This window comes from Sorex fumeus, unplaced genomic scaffold (genome assembly GCF_029834395.1).
Source record: "Sorex fumeus unplaced genomic scaffold, SorFum_2.1 ptg000015l, whole genome shotgun sequence".
Classification (NCBI taxonomy): Eukaryota; Metazoa; Chordata; class Mammalia; order Eulipotyphla; family Soricidae; genus Sorex; species Sorex fumeus.
The window spans coordinates 2,688,868-2,708,687 of NW_026606072.1; the positions used below are offsets into that span (position 1 = coordinate 2,688,868).

Here is a 19,820-nt window from a genome sequence, read left to right on the forward strand (position 1 = left end):
ATCAGATACCCATACCTCCACCAGTGCCCATTTTCCACCACCATGGATAATATCCCTCCCACCCCCATCCCCCCATCCCCCCGTCTCTGTGGCAGGGCAATCCCCTGTGTTCTCTCTCTCCTTTTGGGTGTTGTGGGAACTTTGACCTACATTTTACCCTCTCTTTTCAGTTTAATTTTTTTTCTTTTTGGGTCACACCCGGTGATGCACAGAGGTCATTCCTGGCTCTGCATTCAGGAATTATCCCTGGTGGTACTCAGGGGACCATATGGGATGCTGGGAATCGAACCCGGGTTGGCTGTGTGCAAGGCAAACGCCCTACCTGCTGTGCTATCACTCCAGCCCCTCTATTCAGTTTACTAGGTCAAATGTTTCATGCAGAAAACCATCTCATTTAGGAAAACTAAGTGCATTTTAGAATAAAGTAAATGGCTTATTAATTTTATAAAAACATGGCTATACTCTTGGTACAAAAGAAGTGGAAGTGATTTTGCAGAGGGCTTAGAAAGCATAGAGATAAAAGTCTCTTGAGAAATGCAGAGGGGAATGTCAGGAGAGTTGGAACTGATTAAATAGGTCATACAAAAGAACTTGGTGGTGAAGGATATAGCTATGGAAGCTTGGAGATAATGAAATAAACATGGGTTTGTTTCACAGGCAATCCCGAGTTTGCTGACCTCTAGGGAAGATGCCTTTTCCTGGGTCGCTTTCATATACAGATTACTATTTCTGATGCTCCATGCACAGACCAAATTCCCTGCTCATTTTCTAGTTTCTTCAGTTGCCCTCCTGGGATCAGGAAAGGCCTGTCTCTTTGGATCAGGAACACCTTACCTTTAGGGGCTCAGGAAGAAGTGCTGCAAGCTTCTCTGCATATTCATGGATGGGAGCATTGAAGAAGACAGCACTTGTGTGCCACAGGCGGCCAAGCTGCTGTTGGGCCGCTAAGTTTACTTTCCTGGATAAACAAACAGTAGAGCAGAATTACCCGCACCATACGTGCAGGTGATGTCCCTCCCCACGCACTGGCCAACGGGCTAGATTCCAAAGGCCATTGTATCCATTCCGGAGAAAACTTCTCTAGCCACCAGAGGTGTTCTGTAATGGGAGGTGTTGTTGCCAAAGACAACACATTTCTCCCATGAGAAGTATTCAAAGGGACATTAAATGATTGCTAAAAATCTTATAAAATGAATTATAGAAAGGAATTTGGTCTTAGAATCAAATGATAGGGGTAAGCCTGGAAGTTTTTTTTTTTTATTCTTCTGAAGAACCAGAGATAAATGAGGTACATGGATGAAAATCAACTATTTTTTCAAAGGTAATCCAAATATGTTGGCCTTAGAACTTTAGGAGAAGTCACTGATTATATATACACACATATATGTACGTATACGTATATATATATATGCATACATACATATATTTGCATCTAAATCCTATTGACAGCAGTCTCCTAGCCTTCTATTGTCACACTGGAGGTCACAATGTCCTTCTAAATGGCCTCATCATCACAAGGCTTTCCCCTCCATTTTTAAAAAAAATTTTATCGAATTACCGTGAGAAAGTTACAAGCTTTCATGTTTGGGTTACAATCACACAATGATCAAACACCCATCCTTTCACAAGTGTACACTCCCCACCACCAATATCCACAGTATACCCCCCTTCCCGACCCCCCCCTGCCTTCATGGCAGACAATATTCCTCATACTCTCTCTATGGGCATTATGGTTTTCAATACAAGCACTGAGAGGTCATCATGTTTGGTTCATTATCTACTTTTGGCACACATCTTCCATCCCTACTGATTCCTCCACCCATTATTTTCTTAGTGATCTCTTCTCTGTTTCATCTACCTTCTTCCCTCCACTCTTGAGGTAGGCTTCCAGCTATGGAGCAATCCTCCTTGTATCTACTGTCCTTGGGTGTCAGCCTCATGTTATGTTATTCTATACTCCACAAATGAGTGCAGTCTTTCTATGTCTGCCCCTCTCTTTCTGACTCATTTCTGTTAGCATGATACTCTCCATGTCTATCCACTTATAAGCAAATTTCAAGACTTCATCTCTCCTAATAGCTGTATTGTATTCCATTGTGTATATATATCAAAGTTTCTTTAACCAGTCATCTGTTCTAGGGCATTGGGTTGTTTCTAGATTTTGGCTATTGTGAACAGTGCTGCAATGAACATATAGGAACAGATTTCATTTCTACTGTGCTTTTTTTGCATCCTCGGGATATATTCCCAGAAGTGGTATTGTGGGGTCACATGGTGGCTCAATTTCTAGTTTTTGAAGGACTGTCCATATTGTTTTACAGAAAGTCTGGAAATTCCCACCTACAGTTAAAGAGTGTCTCTTTTTCCCCACATCCATTCCAGTATTGGTTGCTTTTGTTTTTTTGAATGTGTGCCAGTCTCTGTGGTATGAGATGATATCTCATTGTTGTTTTGATTTGCATCTCCCTGATGGGTAGCAATGTGGTTCCCTCCATTCTGACCATCATATAGGTCCTTGATTTGTGTTTCTGAACAGAGTTTCTGTTTCATATTCCCACCATTAAGTAAGCGACTGGTATATCATGCTATTCTACAATGTATTCTGTTAAAACATTGATCATAGGAGAGCTTCATTCAAACAGCCTCCCAAGAGGAAACAAATTTGGGGAACCTTTTAAATTACCCTCATGGGGAGAAGTTGTCCATTCTATGTTTAGATACTAAGAAAACTTGTAGTAAAAAAGTCTGTTGGATTTGGTATTTCTCAAAATGGCTTCACTATTTTTTGTAATAGATATTAGTAACAAACAGAATATGTGAATAGAAACAGAATTGCAGGGAGTTCTTATGGTAGGTAAGTAAGGTATGAAGATTAATGAAAAAGAGTCAGGGAAGAAGCAGAGAGGGGAGAGGAGGTGGAGTCTATTCTACAGGAATAATAACAAAGGATGAAGGAGTATAGGGAGAAGGCAGAGCACTGGGGGAAGAGTCCAGTTATTTCGGATTTAGGGGACCATGGGGAGATGGGGAAGGAGATGAAGTTTAAGAAAAAGATCCAAAGAACTATGTGCTGAGAACAGGTAAAAAACAACATGATAACCTCTCAGTACCAGTATTATTACAAACCATATGCCCCAATGGGGAGGGAAAGGGGAGAGAGGGTTGGAGAGAAAGAGAGGCAGAGAGAGAGAGAGGGGGAGAGAGGGAGAGAGATAAGGAGAGAGTGAGAGAGAGAAAGAAAGAGAGAAAGAGGGAGAGAGAGACAGAGGAAAAGTACCTACCATAGAGATAGATACAGGCAGTAGGGAAGGTGGCAGGAGAGAAACTGGGGACACTGGTGGTGGGAAGTGTACACTGGTGGAGGGATGGGTATTGGAACATTGTATGACTGAAACCTGATCATGATTAGCTTTGTAACTCTGAATCTCATGGTGATTCAATAAAAAAAGAAAAGACCCAAACAAATAACCTAGATATATATACCTTAAGATACCAGAAAGATAGCAGCAAAAGGAAGCCAAAGTACACAGAAGGAGAGAATGAATAAGTCTTAGAGCACAAAACAAAATATAAAAACTACCAATCAATAAAACAAATCAGTGAAAACCAGGGGAAAAAAGATCCAGAGACATGCAAGGCTCTGAAAGCCAGTGAGAGGATTCTAGTATCAGGGACAATACTGACTATTATTGAGAGTGTTCAAGGGACTGTTGACACTTTTTCTCTAGTTCATTTTTTTCTCTTCTTTCTTGTGTGTTTATCCTTTCTTTTGTGTTTGAATCACATTTGGAATGCATTTCTCAGGCATGTCACGACCTTTCACGAGCTAGCGCTTTTCAAAACAGGAAAGGAAAGAAGAAGTGATGAAATGAAAGGGAAGGGTAGGACTTTAGTAGACAACTCACAGATCAGCTGACAGATGTCCTGATGTCTGCATGAGGCAAAGACCCTTTGCATGACTCTAACAGAAGGGACCAAACCAATTTAGCTTACATAGACTTGTTCCCTTACTTTTATCCACTTAATATGACTTTCACGGTTGGATTCTTTTCTTTGGGGTTCTCTCCTGGCTGTGTGTTCAGGGATCATGCTCAGCAGTGCTTAGGGAACCATATCTGGTACCAGGGATTGGAAGGGGTCGGCCACATGCCAGGTCAGCCTTATCTGTCTGGCCCCAATGTTAGGTTCTTAAAGGCAAACACAAAGAGATATTAAAGTGAAATGACTGCAAAAGGACCAAAAGGACCACAGAGGTAGCTGCTGGGGATATCTGTGTGTAGATTAATGCTCAAGGCTGTAGGAAACTTCCAGGACAACTGAGCCACACACTTCCAACATACATTTCAAGGCATGATTTCGCTGTTCCCCTTCCTTTCCTCATTCAGGGCTCAAAATTGATGAGGAAAGTCCTTCTTCTAGAATTTCTTGTCCTTCATGCCCTGTGTTTTCTGAGAGCCATGTGCCTCGGTGCATCCCCTCCCTTTGGAATGTTGCTACTGGTGAGGAGAAAACACACAATAATGTTCCAGACACGTGGCATGCTGCATGTGCAACAAGAATGACTAAGTATTTCATCGTCCAGAAAAAAACAATGTAATTTCTCTGAGTCTGGAAATAGCTATGAATCTGTTGGCCAAAAATTTGAATATACCTAAGGAAAAAAGAGTTTTTAACTAGGATTCTGAATCATAAACATGATTCTTAGCCTTATTTTCTGAAGTGAAGCCCATCACCCTCAGCCCGCAAATTAGGATACTCACGGGTGACAGTGACCAACACTGACAGTGACGATTCCTGAGAAGAAATCCAGATATCGGTTTCCCTCATGATCAAACAGCCACTTCATGTGGCCCTGGTGGAGCAACAGGGGCTTCGGGAAGTATGTGGTGTGCACTGGGGTGAGGTGATGCTCGTGGATGTCCAGGACATGGTTATAGCCAAGAGACTGTGGACAGGCAAGAGTGAAGAACTTAACATCCTCCTTCTTCTGAGCTCCATGGAATTTACCAGATCCCCAGCAGGGCAAAATCTTGGTGCCTCCCTTCTCTCCTCAGGAGCACACAGAGACTCACAAGGGAGTGAGCTTGCTTCATGCTCCCCTGGTGGGACACCAAAGACATGGCATCAGGTATGTGCTCCTTCAGTTGCTTTCTAGACTAGGTTGAAAGACTTTGGATGAAACTGTTCTGCCACTCAGTGGAACACTTGGGTTTCAGTTGATCTTCACTATGAATAAAGGGCGTTGGGGGCTGAAGAGATATCACAATGGATAAGGTGCTTGCCTTGCATGCGGCCAACCCCAATATGATCCCTGGCACCCCATATGGTTCCCTGCCCTGATTTCCGCTGGGTGTGAACCAAAGACAAAAAATAATATGAAACAAAAGGACTTTGAAATTAAATGTCGCAAGAAATAAGACCCATCCCTGCCTCTGTTTTGGCTGAAGCTTCTTGGAAAATTACAGATAAAAAAATTCTGGCATGTGTTCATGTTTTGATCAAACCTCCCTCCCATTATTCTTTTCCTTGTGCCTCCACCCCCTGACCATACATTGATTCTACAGTTTCTTACCTATGAGTATCATACAAAATAAAGTGGTTGGGAAGAGGGGGAGGCAAGGAGAAGGGCAAAGAGAGGAGAGATGTGACAATTTATATTAGTCTGAAAGTAAATAATGTTCACATTACTTTTGAAGAGATTGAGGAAGGTCAGATTATTCAAAACTATGTGAAATAGCTGAAACAACAACATGTTGTTTGTTTCTGGGTCACACCTGGCCAAGTGCAGGGCTTCTCCAAACTCTCGGGCTCTTGGTGGTGGTTGGGGGACCATTTGGTACTGGGAAACCGAACCTGGACCTTCTGCATGCTTTGCGCCATCTCCTCAGCCCCTCACAAGAACATTTTTAAAAACCAATATGTGCCAACATATTTGTGATTACATAGATACACATGAAGGTATTTACAACAGAGGTGTGTATTGTAAATCTCTATTGTTACTTCTCTGTCTTGTACTGCTTGTCTCTTGGTTGCTCATACCTACACCCCAGTTCATTCAATATAGTATTAAAAGACTAAAAAGATCCAGATGTTTCCAAGAACCCAGAGGAAAGACCAGCAACAACTTAGGGACAAGCATGGACAGGAGTACATTATCTCTTGAGAAAACCAATTTAGCCTTGCCATGAAGAATCACCTCTTTTGAGTTTTCCTAAAACTATGACACTTACCTGGTATCTTTCAGGTTTGAAGTCACAGGGCGGCATTCTGGGTTTTGTGTGAAGACTGAGCTTGGTAGCAGATAACCAGAAAGCACCTACTAGCAGAGAAGTGAGTTGAGATTCACTAGGAATTCAGGATACATTTTTTTTACTTTTTTTTAGTGACAAACCAAGGGGTACAGTTGTAGACTTACAAATTTTTGTGCTTGCGTTTCAATTATACAATGATTAAGTACCCATCCCTCCACCAGTGCTCATTTTCTACCACCACGGATCCCAGTATTCCTCCCAACCCCCATACCCCCATCCCACTCTGCCTCTGTGGCAGGGCATTCCCTTTTGTTCTCTCTCTCCTTTTGGGTGTTGCGGTTTGCAAAAGAGGCATTGAGTGGCAATCATGTTTGGTCTATAGTCTACTTTCAACATGCTTCTCCCATCCTGTTAGGATTCTCCCAACCCCCTTTATTTGGTGCTCCCTTCTCTATCTGAGCTGCCTTTTCCCCTAGCATGTGTGGCTGGCCTCCAAGCCATGGAGTGAACCTCCTGGTACTTATCTTGGCTATTCTTGGGTGTTAGTCTCTTATTTTGTTACTTTATGTTCCTCAGATGAAAATTCAGGATATTAAAAAAAAAGATAAAATTCTCCATGAATCAGCACCTGGGTTTATTTGTAATAATCACCAGCACTTACTTGAACCATGCAATTTTGTTTATGTTTAAAAATGAAATCATTTAAATGAGGCTTTAATTTGGATTTTAAATGGAAGCATCTCAATAATGAATTTTTAGGAGCTGAAAAGAAAGAGTTTCTCTCCAGTCCAGTAGAGGAAGGCACAGGGTCTGTTGGCAGAAGTCAGGATCTCTTTCCCCTAGGTCCCCTGCAAGCTTGGGGATATTCCCTCTCCTGTGTTGGCTACACTTCTTTTTTTTTCCTTTTCCTTTTATTTATTTATTCTTTAAATTTTGCACAGCGGGTAGGGCGGTCGCCTTACAAGCGGCCAACATGGCCGACCCAAGTTCGATTCCTCCGCCCCTCTCGGAGAGCCCGGCAAGCTACCGAGAGTATTCGATATGCCAGACACAGTAACAACAAAGTCTCCAATGGAGACCTTACTGGGCCCGCTCGAGCAAATCGATGATCAACGGGAGGACCTTTACCTTTTTACCTTTTTTTAGTGAGACACCATGAGGTATGGCCGAGATTAGTACCAGGAATTTTGTTCCATGGCTTGGAGGCCAGCCACACATGCTAGGGGAAAAGGCAGCTCAGATAGAGAAGGGAGCACCAAATAAAGGGGGTTGGGAGGATTCTCCCAGGATGGGAGAAGCATGCTGAAAGTAGACTATAGACCAAACATGATTGCCACTCAATGCCTCTTTTGCAAACCACAACACCCAAAAAGAGAGAGAAAACAAAGGGGAATGCCCTGCCACAGAGGCAAGGTGGGATTGGGGGGGGGGGGATGGCGGATGGGAGGGTTACCTGGCTACAATTCTTTTGTCAGTGAATCAAACTTTTGCCATTGCAGTCAATACTGGAAATAATCTTTTTGGTGAATAGAAGTATTTTTTAGGTACTGAGATCCTGACCCTGACTCCCAGTTCCTGGGTTAGTCCCAGAGTTGTGCTGAGATCTCCATAAACAAAGAATGAAAGACTTTGACCTTTTCTTGCAGGGTCAAGAGGAGACTGGTGCCAGACAATGTACTCTAGTAACAAGATTCACTAATAGGCAAAACCTCCTGCCCAAACATGACAACACAAAGACTATCACAACCCAAGACCAAGACACAGTAAAGAGAACTGAGCCAGAGGGATGGTTAAATATTTGGAGCTAGGAGGGGGCTTTAGGTGTTTGGTTGTTGTCTTGTTAAAATATTCATTTGAAAAATGAGGAAAGCACTCTGAAGTGGCAAATACATTTAAGATCACCGAGCTAGTCATCTACAGAAAAAAAACCCCCAAAACTCCAAGTTTCTGGATTCCCTGACTTTTGCTCTTTGCTCATTCCCTGACTGCCTCCCAGTTCCCACCATACAGATTTTTTTTTTTTGTTAGTGAAACACCATGAGGTACAGTTGTAGACTTACAAATTTTTGTGCTTGGGTTTCAGTTATACGATGATCAAGTACCCATCCCTCCACCAGTGCCCATTCTCCACCAACACTAATCCCAGTTTCCCTCCCACCCCCCATCCCCCATCCCACCCTGTCTCTGTGGCAGGGCATTCCCTTTTGTTCTCTCTCTTCTTTTGGGTGCTGTGGTTTGCAAAAGAGGAATTGAGTAGTAATCATGCTGGTCTTCTTCCCCACCCAGCTCAGTTTATCTGCCAGTATTCAAACCTGGGACTTGGCTTTCTCCTCTCGGACCCTGGGACAAAAGCAGCCCTGAACCTCTGCCTCTTCCTCTTTTTCCCCAATGCCCACCATACAGATTTTTTTAGATATTATAACTTTTTACTGTTCTTCATAAAGTTTTACTAAATTATTGATTTTTAAAAAAAATTTTTATCAGTGAGACACTATGAGGCACCATACAGATTTTGACGTTTGTAGTTGCATTGAACAATGAATCTAGAGTTAGAAGAAATATCTGTAGAACTTTTAAGTACCCGTGGAAAAGAATACTGGCAATGATGAAGATTAAAGGTCAACATTGAGGTAATTTTACAGGAGGAGGAAATGATGTTTTTTATTCAGCATGAAGACTTGAATCCATGGATGAAATGTTGGTGTTTTGTATGGCTATGAAGTCATAGTCCCGAGAAATGCAATGGTATTTTGAAATAAAGCCGGAAAGTACCTGCTCTGAATAGGTTCTCTTTCAGAGATTGCGTTCACTTTTTTCTTTGCTCTTCATAAGCACTAATGGCATTAATTTGCTCTTGATTTAAAAGCAAGTGGCTTTGGGGGGTTCATGTTAAAAATGACCAAAAAAAGTGATAGCATAAGTTTTCTGAGAATTGAAATTCTCAGAAATTTTTAAAAAGCTTTCTATTGTGTCCTTACCTGAGTTACTCTTAGATGGAAAAAAATTCTGAGTTATTTCTAGGAATTTGATCTCCCTTCACTTCCTTCTTCGCTTTCATTTTCCTAGCTGAAAAACTGGAATTGCCCTTTGAGATGGCTATAAGCCTTCTTGACTTAAAGGTTATGAAAATCAGGAAAGCAGGTTTAAAGAGGAAGAGAGTTGGAGAGAAAGATTTGATCAAGAAAGACTGCGTTCTAAACAATCAGGGAGGTTTTGTTCATTTATTAACTATACTGGTTGGAATTAGGAATTTACTAAAATATAAAACAAATCATATCCTTAGGAATAAATGGATAAAAGATAGAAATAAGGAATAAAAACACATAGCATACAAGTTGGGAAAAATTAGTCAGCATATCAACAGAATTTTTGGGGTGCACACCTGGCAATACTGAGGACTTACTCTTGGTTTTGCACTCAATGATCACTCCTGGTGTTGCTCAAGGGGTCATATGGGGTGAAAGGGATTGAACTGGTGTTGGTCACCTGAAAGGCAAGTGACCTACTTGCTGTACCATATCTCCAGCCCTCACGAACTAAACCTTGACAATGCCTCACAAGTCTATTTACACCTCTCTCTCACAATATGACTTCAAATAAAAAATAATAGTAACAGAAACAATTTATAGAAGAAAGAAAAATTCTTTAATTTTCATTATTTTTCAGAGAAAAGTCAGAATATCACGATTATCTCCTGCATTATTTATGCGAAAACATTTAAGTTTAAATGGTGTCTTAAGAGCTGAGGGTTATTAAAACTTCTTTTGGAGTTTTGGAAATCCTATGTGTGCATGTACTCATATACCTATCATACATGAGAGCTGTGTATAATGTATAATGGAAGAGAATGACAAGAGGGATGTTAGATGGTGAAGCTGAGGTCCAGTGAATCAAACTGAATCCAAGATCTTTTTCTGTATGGCCAAATTTTGGGGTTTGTTTTTTCTGATCATTTAACAGGTCTGATGTTGCCTTTTATTTTATTGTTTTATTTTTAATTTTTAATTTTTTTTTATTTTTGGGTCACACCCGGCAATGCACAGGGGTTTACTCCTGGCTCATACACTCAGGAATTACTCCTGGCGGTGCTTGGGGGACCATATGGGATACTGGGAATCGAACCTGGGTTGGCTGCATGCAAGGCAAACGCCCTACCCGCTGTAGTATCGCTCCAGCCCCTGATGTTGCCTTTAAAATTACAATACTGAAGACAAATGCCAGGTAATGATTTTCATCCAACTTACCAATTTCCATCTCAGGTCCCCTAGAAAATTCAAGATGGTAAAACTGCCATTCAATTTGGATCACATCAACACTCCTATTATATAATAATAATGGCCAGGTGGGTGATGTTTTTAACTTTCTAGCTATCTCATTCTTACAAAGTTAGTTTAAGTATGTTTTCTATCCCTCTGAAATAACAGTATCAAAAAACAAAAACTGTTGAACAAGGTGGTTGAGAAAAATACAATTTCTGTGGGCACTTGACAATGTGGCCTCCTACAAATTCTCTTTGTAAAGATTTTGTTGAAATAGCCACAGACAGCTTTAAGTATTTTGAACAGATAAATACAAGCTAAGGTACTTATCAAGTGCTTTGTTACTCTTCAATTTAAAAATGTTATAAAAATTTGAAAAGACTCAATAGACATGGGTAATAGAACTTATTTTTTGTTTGGATTTTGGGGCATACCTGGCAGTGCCCAAGGTATACTCTTTGTTCTGTACTAAGGGGTCATTTTCTGTTGAGGTTTAGGAGACTATACGCAATACAAGGATCAAACTTGGGTCAGCTACATGCGATGCCAGCAACTTACCTGCTGCACTTTGACCCAAGAAGTAATTAAAATGATACTTATGCCTTGCTCGAGCGAGCGGGCCCAGTAACGTCTCCATTGGAGACTTTGTTGTTACTGTGTCTGGCATATCGAATACTCTCGGTAGCTTGCCGGGCTCTCCGAGAGGGGCGGAGGAATCGAACTCGGGTCGGCCATGTTGGCCGCTTGTAAGGCGAACGCCCTACCCGCTGTGCTATCGCTCCAGCCTTAACAGCATTTAATAGCAGAACATATTAGGTAGCTGAAACAATTTGGTCCAGGGAGATGGCTCAAGGGTTGGAGTGCTTGTTTTCCATGCTGGAGCCCCAGGTTTGATTCTTGGCACTGCATGGTCCTCTGAGCACTGCCAGGAGATACCCCTGAACACAATGCTGGGTGTGGCCCCCAAAGAAAACTAGAGAATATGTGCCATTTTTTATGAAAAAAAAAAAGTGACCATATCTTTTGATATTTAGTATGCCAAAGAGTTATGGGAGAAAGATAATTTTAGGTCCCTTAGAGTTGAGTCAGTGATGGATCAAATGAGGGGCCTCTCTCAATTCTCCTCTGCCATGCAGCCCCCTACGAGATGAGAGCTTGAAACTGCCAACTGCCCAGGAGGTCTGTTGAGGTCCACTTAAATAAGGGGCAGTGACAAGGTTGGTGGAGGAGAGTTTTTTCCTTCTGTCTCCTGCTGAGCTTCAGGTTCAGGGAGGACACTTCTTGTTTTCTTACAGGCTCATGGTCCATGGGAAGTTACAGGGATAGTCACTGGGATCTCTGTGTCACCACCTATGCCCAACGTCAAGTTCTGAGTGCCAGCACAGTGCCAGCTGGTGCCCTCTTCCCAGTGGGCGAGCCAAGGGATGGGCATGAGATGGGCATTATGGAGGAATGAGAGGCTTCTGTCAGGGACCTGAGTAAACACCAGGGTTGAGGAATCGGTATGTGCATTTACTTATATGTAGGCATGCATCAGAGCCAGGACACACAGATGAGGCTGTTCTGTCCTGGCATCACTGCTAATCCAGGAAGTCGTCCCCTGTATTCTTCATGCCAAATCCTGCCCACCCTTTCATCTTCCTGCTGATTCTTTTAGCCCCTTTATTCCTTTCAGAGTCTTCCAACAAATGTCTCTTTGCTGAAGTGAGCCCAAGCCAGCTGCGTCATCCACAGCCTAATTCCCAGTTTGGCAAACATCCTTCCTATTGACTAGCACTTTGGAGGGCAGCCTTCTCTGAGGGTCCCCTCCTGGGATTGAAAATGGTTTCCTTAGTTCTACATTCTTCAACAGGAACTGCCTGGAGCTGTGTAGGTGGGGGGATCCCTTGTAGGGCTAGTTTGAAAATTTTCCTTTCTTGGAGAAATCTTGAAAAAGTTGATGAAATGGGTTTCATTTGAATTCCATCCACCCTCCTGTGAGTGAGAAGGCGTGTGAGAGGCACATAGCTTACCTCCCTGGAAATGTCATACATGTTACAATAACTACTTAATTAGTAAGAAAAGAGGTGCTGTTGGGATATTTTCTCCAGCCCTTTTATACCCCAAAGAATTTTCTTCTACAGTTCTGTGTAGCTATTTACAAAGTGATTGTACATGTCAGACATAGGCATGTTTGATTATTGTATGATCATTACATCCCACAGCATGAAAATTGGTATTATCCAAGGATTGTGATGCATTTGCTTTTGCATAATCAACTACACTTAACACATGATGATCTCCCCATGGAATACTCTCCCTGACTACTCCCACTTTATGTTTCTATTCCTCACTCTTATTTGGCTTATTCACAGTGTACGTCTCAGCTGGGTTAAAAAACCAACCAACCAACCAACCAACCAACTATATTTACTTGTTTATGTTTATATTATGTCTCTCCCACTGATAATCGTAAAGGCAGAAGTTTTGTTCTGCTCATTGTGACAATGGTCTCAGTGCATAATTACTAACTGCAATAATGGCTGGTTGATTGAATATCTGTGCACAGCACTTTATTGAGAAAGGCATGCAGATGAGTGTGTTTGGATAAACACAAGCAGGCATATATTCAGGCATAGTTCATAAGAAAGCTGAGATAAAGTCCTTAAAGGTCAGATGGAGAGTGGCATTCCTGGCATAGGTTTGCAGAGCACTCCTGCATCCTTAGCAGAGCAATGCTAAGAAGTCTCTGGTGAGTTGATGAAGGTCTCAGGCACTAATTCACTCCTGCTATTCTCTCTCCCCCCTCTCTCTCTTTCTCTGTCTCTCTCTCCCCATTTTTGGGCCCCACCCAGTAGTGCTCAGGACTTATTCTTTACTCTGCACTCAGGGATCTTTGGTGGAGCTCAGGGAGACCATATGGGATACACAGAATTGAACCTAAGTCAGCCATTTGCAAGGCAAGTGCACTACCCATTATACTATCTCTCCACCCCTCTTCAAAAAAATTTATTTTTTTGAAGTATGCCAAACACAGTAACAACAAAGTCTCCAATGGAGATGTTATTGGGCCCACTCGAGCAAATCGATGAACAACGGGAGGACAGTGATAACAGTGATAACAGTGATAAATAGATTTTGTTTGAAAGGTTTTTGAGGGACAGAGAGAGAGAGAGAGAGAGAGAGAGAGAGAGAGAGAGATGCTCAGGAGAGATTGTGGGTTTCTCCAAGGGTGGAGAGAGCCCCTAGACACATCCCAGCATTAGACATGAAAGCATGAAAGCACACATCTCAAGAGGGGAGATGTGGGCGACACATGTGCTCAGGCACCACATGTGTTTGGTCACGTGGGCACAAGCAGCAACTGGGCTTGGGCAGCATATGCGCCTCTTCTGCTATTTCTAAGACACCTAGTACCACCTAGTACCAGTCCCACTTCACAATGTTCAGGGTTCAGAGCAGTCAAAAAGTCAGGGTATGCCTTTTCTCTGCTGTCAACAACATAATATATAATTATGTTAATAATATAATATATAACATGCCTTTTGCTGAGCATAAGATGCTGGGTATGATTCAAGTCTTGTTTGGGAACTCTTGGGCTTCCAAGATGTTCTGGTGAGACTTATGACTGAGGAAAAGAGGTCAGAAAGGAAAGAAGGAAGATAGCATGGGAAAGGGATTGGAGAGGGGCATGGTGCTAAATTTGACATCATATGGTCTTTGCTCTGGATTCCATTGTCTTTTATTGGCTTCTGCCTTTGTCCAAGTTCTATTTTTTTAAATGTAGTAGTATTGTTATTTATTCAGTCATTGATTAGGCGGATTGAATTGGGCATGAACTCTACCTTACTTTGTTAAAACTTTTTTTTTCTAAATTTTTTTTCTAAATTTATTTATTGAATCACTGTGAGAGCAGTTACAAAGCTTTTGGGTTTAAGTCTCGGTTATACAATGATGAAACACCCGTCCATTCACCAGTGTCCATTTTCCACCACCAAAAATCCCCAGTATACTCCCCATCCCACACCCTCCCCCTACCTGTGGGGCAGATGATTTCCACATTACTCCCTCTCTATTTTGATTACATTCAATATTTTGACACTAGACCCACCATTATTATTTGGTATTTTACCCCAACACTCAGATCTGCTGAAAACACAACCATAGGCGATTTGTTTTCTATTGCTGGTTATGAATAACATATGATTTTGGAATTCTGAAATTTTAACAATTAAATCTGGAGGCATTTCTGTCAAAACCTGCTGGGTTCTGAGATTTGTTCCTGAGTTTCTGGGATCATGGACGTTAAGCAGCTTGATCAGGAGTCAGAGAGGCCATTTGTGGGCGGCGACTGAGGGTTTCAGTGGTGGGGGGAGGAAAGGGCCTGCTCCACCTCCATCCTGTTAATTCCCACTTGTCTCGTCACTGTGGGCTCAAACCTGACTGTCCAGTGGCCTCTGGAGGATGGCGGCCACTGGACCGCCAGGGGGAACAGGTCAAGGCACAAAACCTATTCCCATGTGGGGTGGCCCGGCACCAGTAATATACTGCGGGGACTGGATGCATTTCTGCCAAAAGCCGCTGGGATCCGAGATTTGTTTCTGAGTCTCTGGGATCATGGCCGTTAAGCAGCTTGATCAGGAGCCAGAGAGGCCATTCGTGGGCAGTGACCTAGGGTCTCATTGAGGCAGGGAGGAAAGAGCCGGCTCTACCTCCATCCCGTGAGGCCCTGCGTGACTCGTCACTGTGGGCCCAAAAGTGACTGTTCAATGCCCTCTGGAGAATGGTGGCCACCAAGCCATCAAGGGGTAGCAGGCAGAGGGACAGCACCCTTTCCCTCCTGGCGTGGCCTGGCACCGGTAACCTACTGTGGGGACTGGACGTATTTCTGCCAAAAGCTTCTGGGTTCCAAGAATTGTTTCTGAGTCTCTGGGATCATGGCCATTAAGCAGTTTGATCAGGAACCAGAGAGGCCTTGCCTCCAATTATATAGCTGAGCCAAAGGTGGTTTGTGGGTGTGTCTCCCACATACCTAACTTTTGGCCGTTTACTTTCTTGGTGAACTTGGCCCCAAGTTGTTGAGGTCTGGCCAAAGGCACAGCAGCAATTTGGGGTTATCTGTAAGTCTGAAGGCACCATCAGGCTGCTGATGCACTTGCCTCACAGGTACAGATTGACCCGTGGCTGCATCATACCCCATGACCAAGTTCTTTAATTCTTGTGCCTTCTCATCTGTGAAAGGAGATCACAGAACTCTCTCAAAAGTCAGGTTGCAGATAAATGGGGAGATAATGCACTTAAAGCAGTAGATCGAGGGCGTCATCTCAAAGAATTGCAGTTATTGGAATATACAAAGAGCAGAGGAAGGAGAAACAAGAAAAAGGAAAGAAAGAGTGTAAAGGAAGACAAAAATAATCCTTATGGGGAATGAAAAATGATCTTTACTGCCTGTTTAGGGTGAGAAGTTGGTGAGCGGGTGGAGTTCTAGTGAAACAAGATGAAACACGAATAAAACAAGAGGGATGTGAAGAACTAAGGCTGGTTTCCCCGGTCTGCCTCACATTGCCATTATCTCTGGAGGGGGGGAAGAGAGAGAGGGGGGAGAGAGAGAGAGAGAGAGAGAGAGAGAGAGAGAGAGAGAGAGAGAGAGAGAGAGAGAGAAGAGTGTGAGCGGAAGGTGGAAGGAGAGAGTTCAGGTTCTGGAGGGGAAAAATGGTGCTACTTCAAGCCCCAGTTTCCTCACCAACAGTGAGGGCAGAAATGCGTGAGGATGCTTGATAAATTTTTAAGTTGTCATCCTTGAGCTGGAGCAATAGCACAGCGGGTAGGTTATTTGCCTTGCATGCGGCCAACCTGGGTTCGATTCCACGTTTCCTCTCAGAGAGCCCGGCAAACTACCGAGAGTATCCCGCCCAAACGAAAGAAACTGGCAAGCTCCCCGTGGTGTATTCGATATGCCAAAAATAGTTGCGACAAGTCTCACAATGGAGACATTACTGTTGCCCGCTCGAGAAAATCGATGAACAATGGGAGGACAGTGCTACAGTGCTGTGCATCCTTGAGCATCTACTAAGTGAATTTGATCCCTTATCTTGTATTGTTTTTCTTTTCTTTTTCTTTCATATTACAGCTAAGCTACCACATCGTTTCAATTTTCAGGTCCTGCGCAGAGCAGAATCAAAGTATCCAAGAGTTGCATTTCTCAATAAAGGAGGGCATGGACAAGTGTCACCCAGGAGAAGAAGGCTTTGCATCTCACAGGGTGAAAACCCTAGGTTTGAGGCCCCCTCTCAGAACCCAGTCAGGCCTAACAGCTCCAGGCAACCGTCTCTGGACTGTCAGTCCCCATTATCACCAGCTCTCCGCTTACCCACGGCCCCCTGCTATCCACTCACCACTCCGGAATGGACGTGTCTTAGTGATCCTGGCAGCAGAGTGGTGCAGGTGTAAAGCTCCAGGCAAACGTCTCCAGGCTAGAGTCATGTCTCCCAGCAAGAAGCAAATCTCTGGGCAGCCTGAGGCAGGAAGGGCTCCTCTGCGCACAGACAGGCAGGCTGGACTTTGACATTCGGATGGAAGGGGAGGAGCGCTAGGTGGGAGTCCTGGCCTGGTCACTGGCTTCACCTGGACAAGCACAAAGCCCTCAGGGCTGCTCAGAAGACCTCCATGGCAGAACAAGAGGAAAAAGAAGTGGGAGGAGAGAGGGAAGGAGAGAGAGAAACGGGAGAAAGCAGACAGAAAAAGCCAAGGTCTTTCTGGACTAGTTTTGACAATTTTTTATTTTTTTATTATTTTAATTAATTCATTTATTTTTTGCTTTTTGCTTTTTGGGTCACATCCAGTGATACACAGGGGTTACTCCTGGCTCATGCACTCAGGAGTTACTCCTGGCAGTGCTCGGAGAGACCATATGGGATGTTGGGAATGGAAGCCGGGTCGGCTGCCTGCAAGGCAAATGTCCTACCTGCTGTGCTATTGCTCCGGCCCCTTTTACCATTTTTTTGTTTGTTTTTTTGGGTCACACCCGGCGATGCAAAGAGGTTACTCCTGGCTCATGTGCTCAGGAATCGCTCCTGACAGTGCTCAGGGGACCATATGGGATGCTGGGAATTGAACCCGGGTCAACTGCGTGCAAGGCAGATGCCCTACGCGCTGTGCTATTACTCCAGCACCCTATTTCCTAAAAAAAAAAAATTATTTATTCTTTAATTAAATCCAGTGAGATGCATAGTTACAAAGTTGTTCATTATTGGGGTTCAGTCATATAATGTTCCATCACTTGTCTCTCCACCAGTGAACATTTCCCACCACCAATGTCTCCAGATCTCCCCCCCACCCTGCCCCACACCTCTCTTCTCCGCCCCCTCTACGGCAGGCACCACCCCCTCCCTCTCTTTCCTTTCGGGCACTATGGTTTGCAATACAAATACTGAAAGGTTATCTGCTATATCCCTTTACCTACTTTCAGCACTCAGTTCCTGTCCTAGGTGATCATTGTCATAGTGGTTCCTTCTCTCTCAACCGAGTTTCTCTCCAGAGGAGGGGGTTAAGGAACGTGAAGGGAGGGACAATATTTAATTGGGAGGTTCAGAACGAGAAAAGGCGGGTATGAATAAGGAAGAGAAGTAGGACATGCCATAAGTGACTGAAAAAATTAGAAACTGGTAATGATATCAGAGGTCTTAGAAGAAAAGTAAAGTTTAATTGGGAAGGAGAGGTACAGAAGAGTGTGGAAAAGCTCTGAATAGCAGCCGTGGGCAATGCTGGGGTCTGGCTGAGGCAGAGTTGGGAGTTAAGGAGGTGGGTACTTTAATTTTATTCTATGTAAATTTCTGAAAATTTCTTTTGTCACTCCAGCCTCCACTTACTCCTAATCACCACAGGCAGCTACTCAATGTGTTTAATAGACACCTTTTGATTCCTACATAGTCTTAAGAAGTGTACATTGTTCTCGGTGACTGCAATTTGAGCTGATGTAAATACATACTGTTTTTCTTCCTTCTTTCCTTGCCCTTCACCACTGTTGTGCTGACAGGGATTGTACATGCTTCTGGTGCCTCTGCATATACTTTTGGGGGGTCACACTTCTTTTTTTTTAAATTGAATCACCGTGAGGTATAGTTACAAAGCTTTCATGTTTGAGTTTCAGTCATACAATAATCAAACACCCATCCCTCCACCAGTGCACATTCTGCACCACCAATGCCCCCAGTACATCCCCCCTTTTCTAACCCTCCCCCTGGCTCAGTGGTCACACTTCTTTAGTGGTGGCTCTGCTATGGTCTGGCTGAGTGCTCACTGGGGCAGCACATCTGGCTGTGGCGCATGGGCATGGCTAGTGGCAGTGCTTGCTCAAGATGGCGAGGTGCTGGGCATTACACATGCTTGTGACACTGGTATGGCAGACAGTGGAGCTGTTAGTGCTGCATTTGGCACATGTACGCACGCACTGGTCTCATGATCTCAGGCTTGCAAGGCAGGTGCTTTTAGCCATGGAGGCATCGCTCAGACACTTTATGTGTGTATGTGTTGTGTGTGTGTGTGTTTCCCACTCAGAAACATGTTTTTAAAATTTATCCAAGTTGCTCTGAGTACATTTCTTCCAGATTTTCAGCACCTGGAGAATGGCAGGTATAGAATTGTTTATACTTCTTGGAGGTTCTGTTCCAACTACTTCCCTGCTCGTTTTTTAAAAAAAAAAATCATGGCATTTTTCTTTGGGAAAGTCTCTTCCTTACCTGAAAGCTCACTGCTTCTTCTCCTCTATTTTGAGTCTTATAAACATCTCAAAGATAATCCATTTTTTTTTGGTTTCTGGACCACATCTGGCATTGCTTGAGGACTACTCTCAGCACAGTGCTCAAAGTTGTTCCTGGTAGACCATGAAAGTGCTGGGGATCAATCCAGGGTTTCAGAATATGAAGGCTTATGCTCTAGCCCACTGAACTATCTTTTTTGTTCCACACAGTATCTAATTTACCAGTTATATTCTTCACATTAATCTTAGTTATTCTTAAGTTACTTGATGACTTCATTACATGTTATATCTGAGACTGAAGACTTTATTTTCTCTTTATTTTTAATCATTGTAACATCTCTAAAAACTTTTTTTGGGGGAGGGGGGAATCTCAAGTAGACTTCTGGAGCTACTGGAAATACTCATACTGTATGGGCAAAACTGACTCCATGACATGGGCAGAAATCAGCAAAATCAGCTGGGCCTCAGGTTCAGTTATGGGAACTGAAATAGTTTCAGTTTCCCAGCAATGAAACAATGTGTAACTAGCCAACCTGAACCCCCTTGGAATGTTCCTGGGCCCAGCAAATGGGC

General features: G+C 43.3%; 1 protein-coding gene across 2 annotated transcripts in view; it reads right to left on the reverse strand.

Moving 5' to 3' along the window:
• AGXT2 (alanine--glyoxylate aminotransferase 2) overlaps positions 1-17,017 on the reverse strand; it is a 59,232-nt gene extending 42,215 nt beyond the window's left edge. The window contains exons 1-4 of one of the 2 annotated variants that reach the window (XM_056112165.1): positions 16,885-17,017; positions 6,231-6,316; positions 4,761-4,945; positions 835-958 (exon numbers count right to left, since the gene is read on the reverse strand). In XM_056112165.1, coding sequence (XP_055968140.1) covers positions 835-958; positions 4,761-4,945; positions 6,231-6,316; positions 16,885-16,972 — 483 coding nt within the window. In that variant the 5' untranslated portion in view covers positions 16,973-17,017. Of the gene's footprint in view, positions 1-834; positions 959-4,760; positions 4,946-6,230; positions 6,320-16,884 lie in introns of both variants that reach the window. The other variant, XM_056112164.1, reaches the window with a different exon arrangement.
• Positions 17,018-19,820: the final 2,803 nt, after the last annotated feature.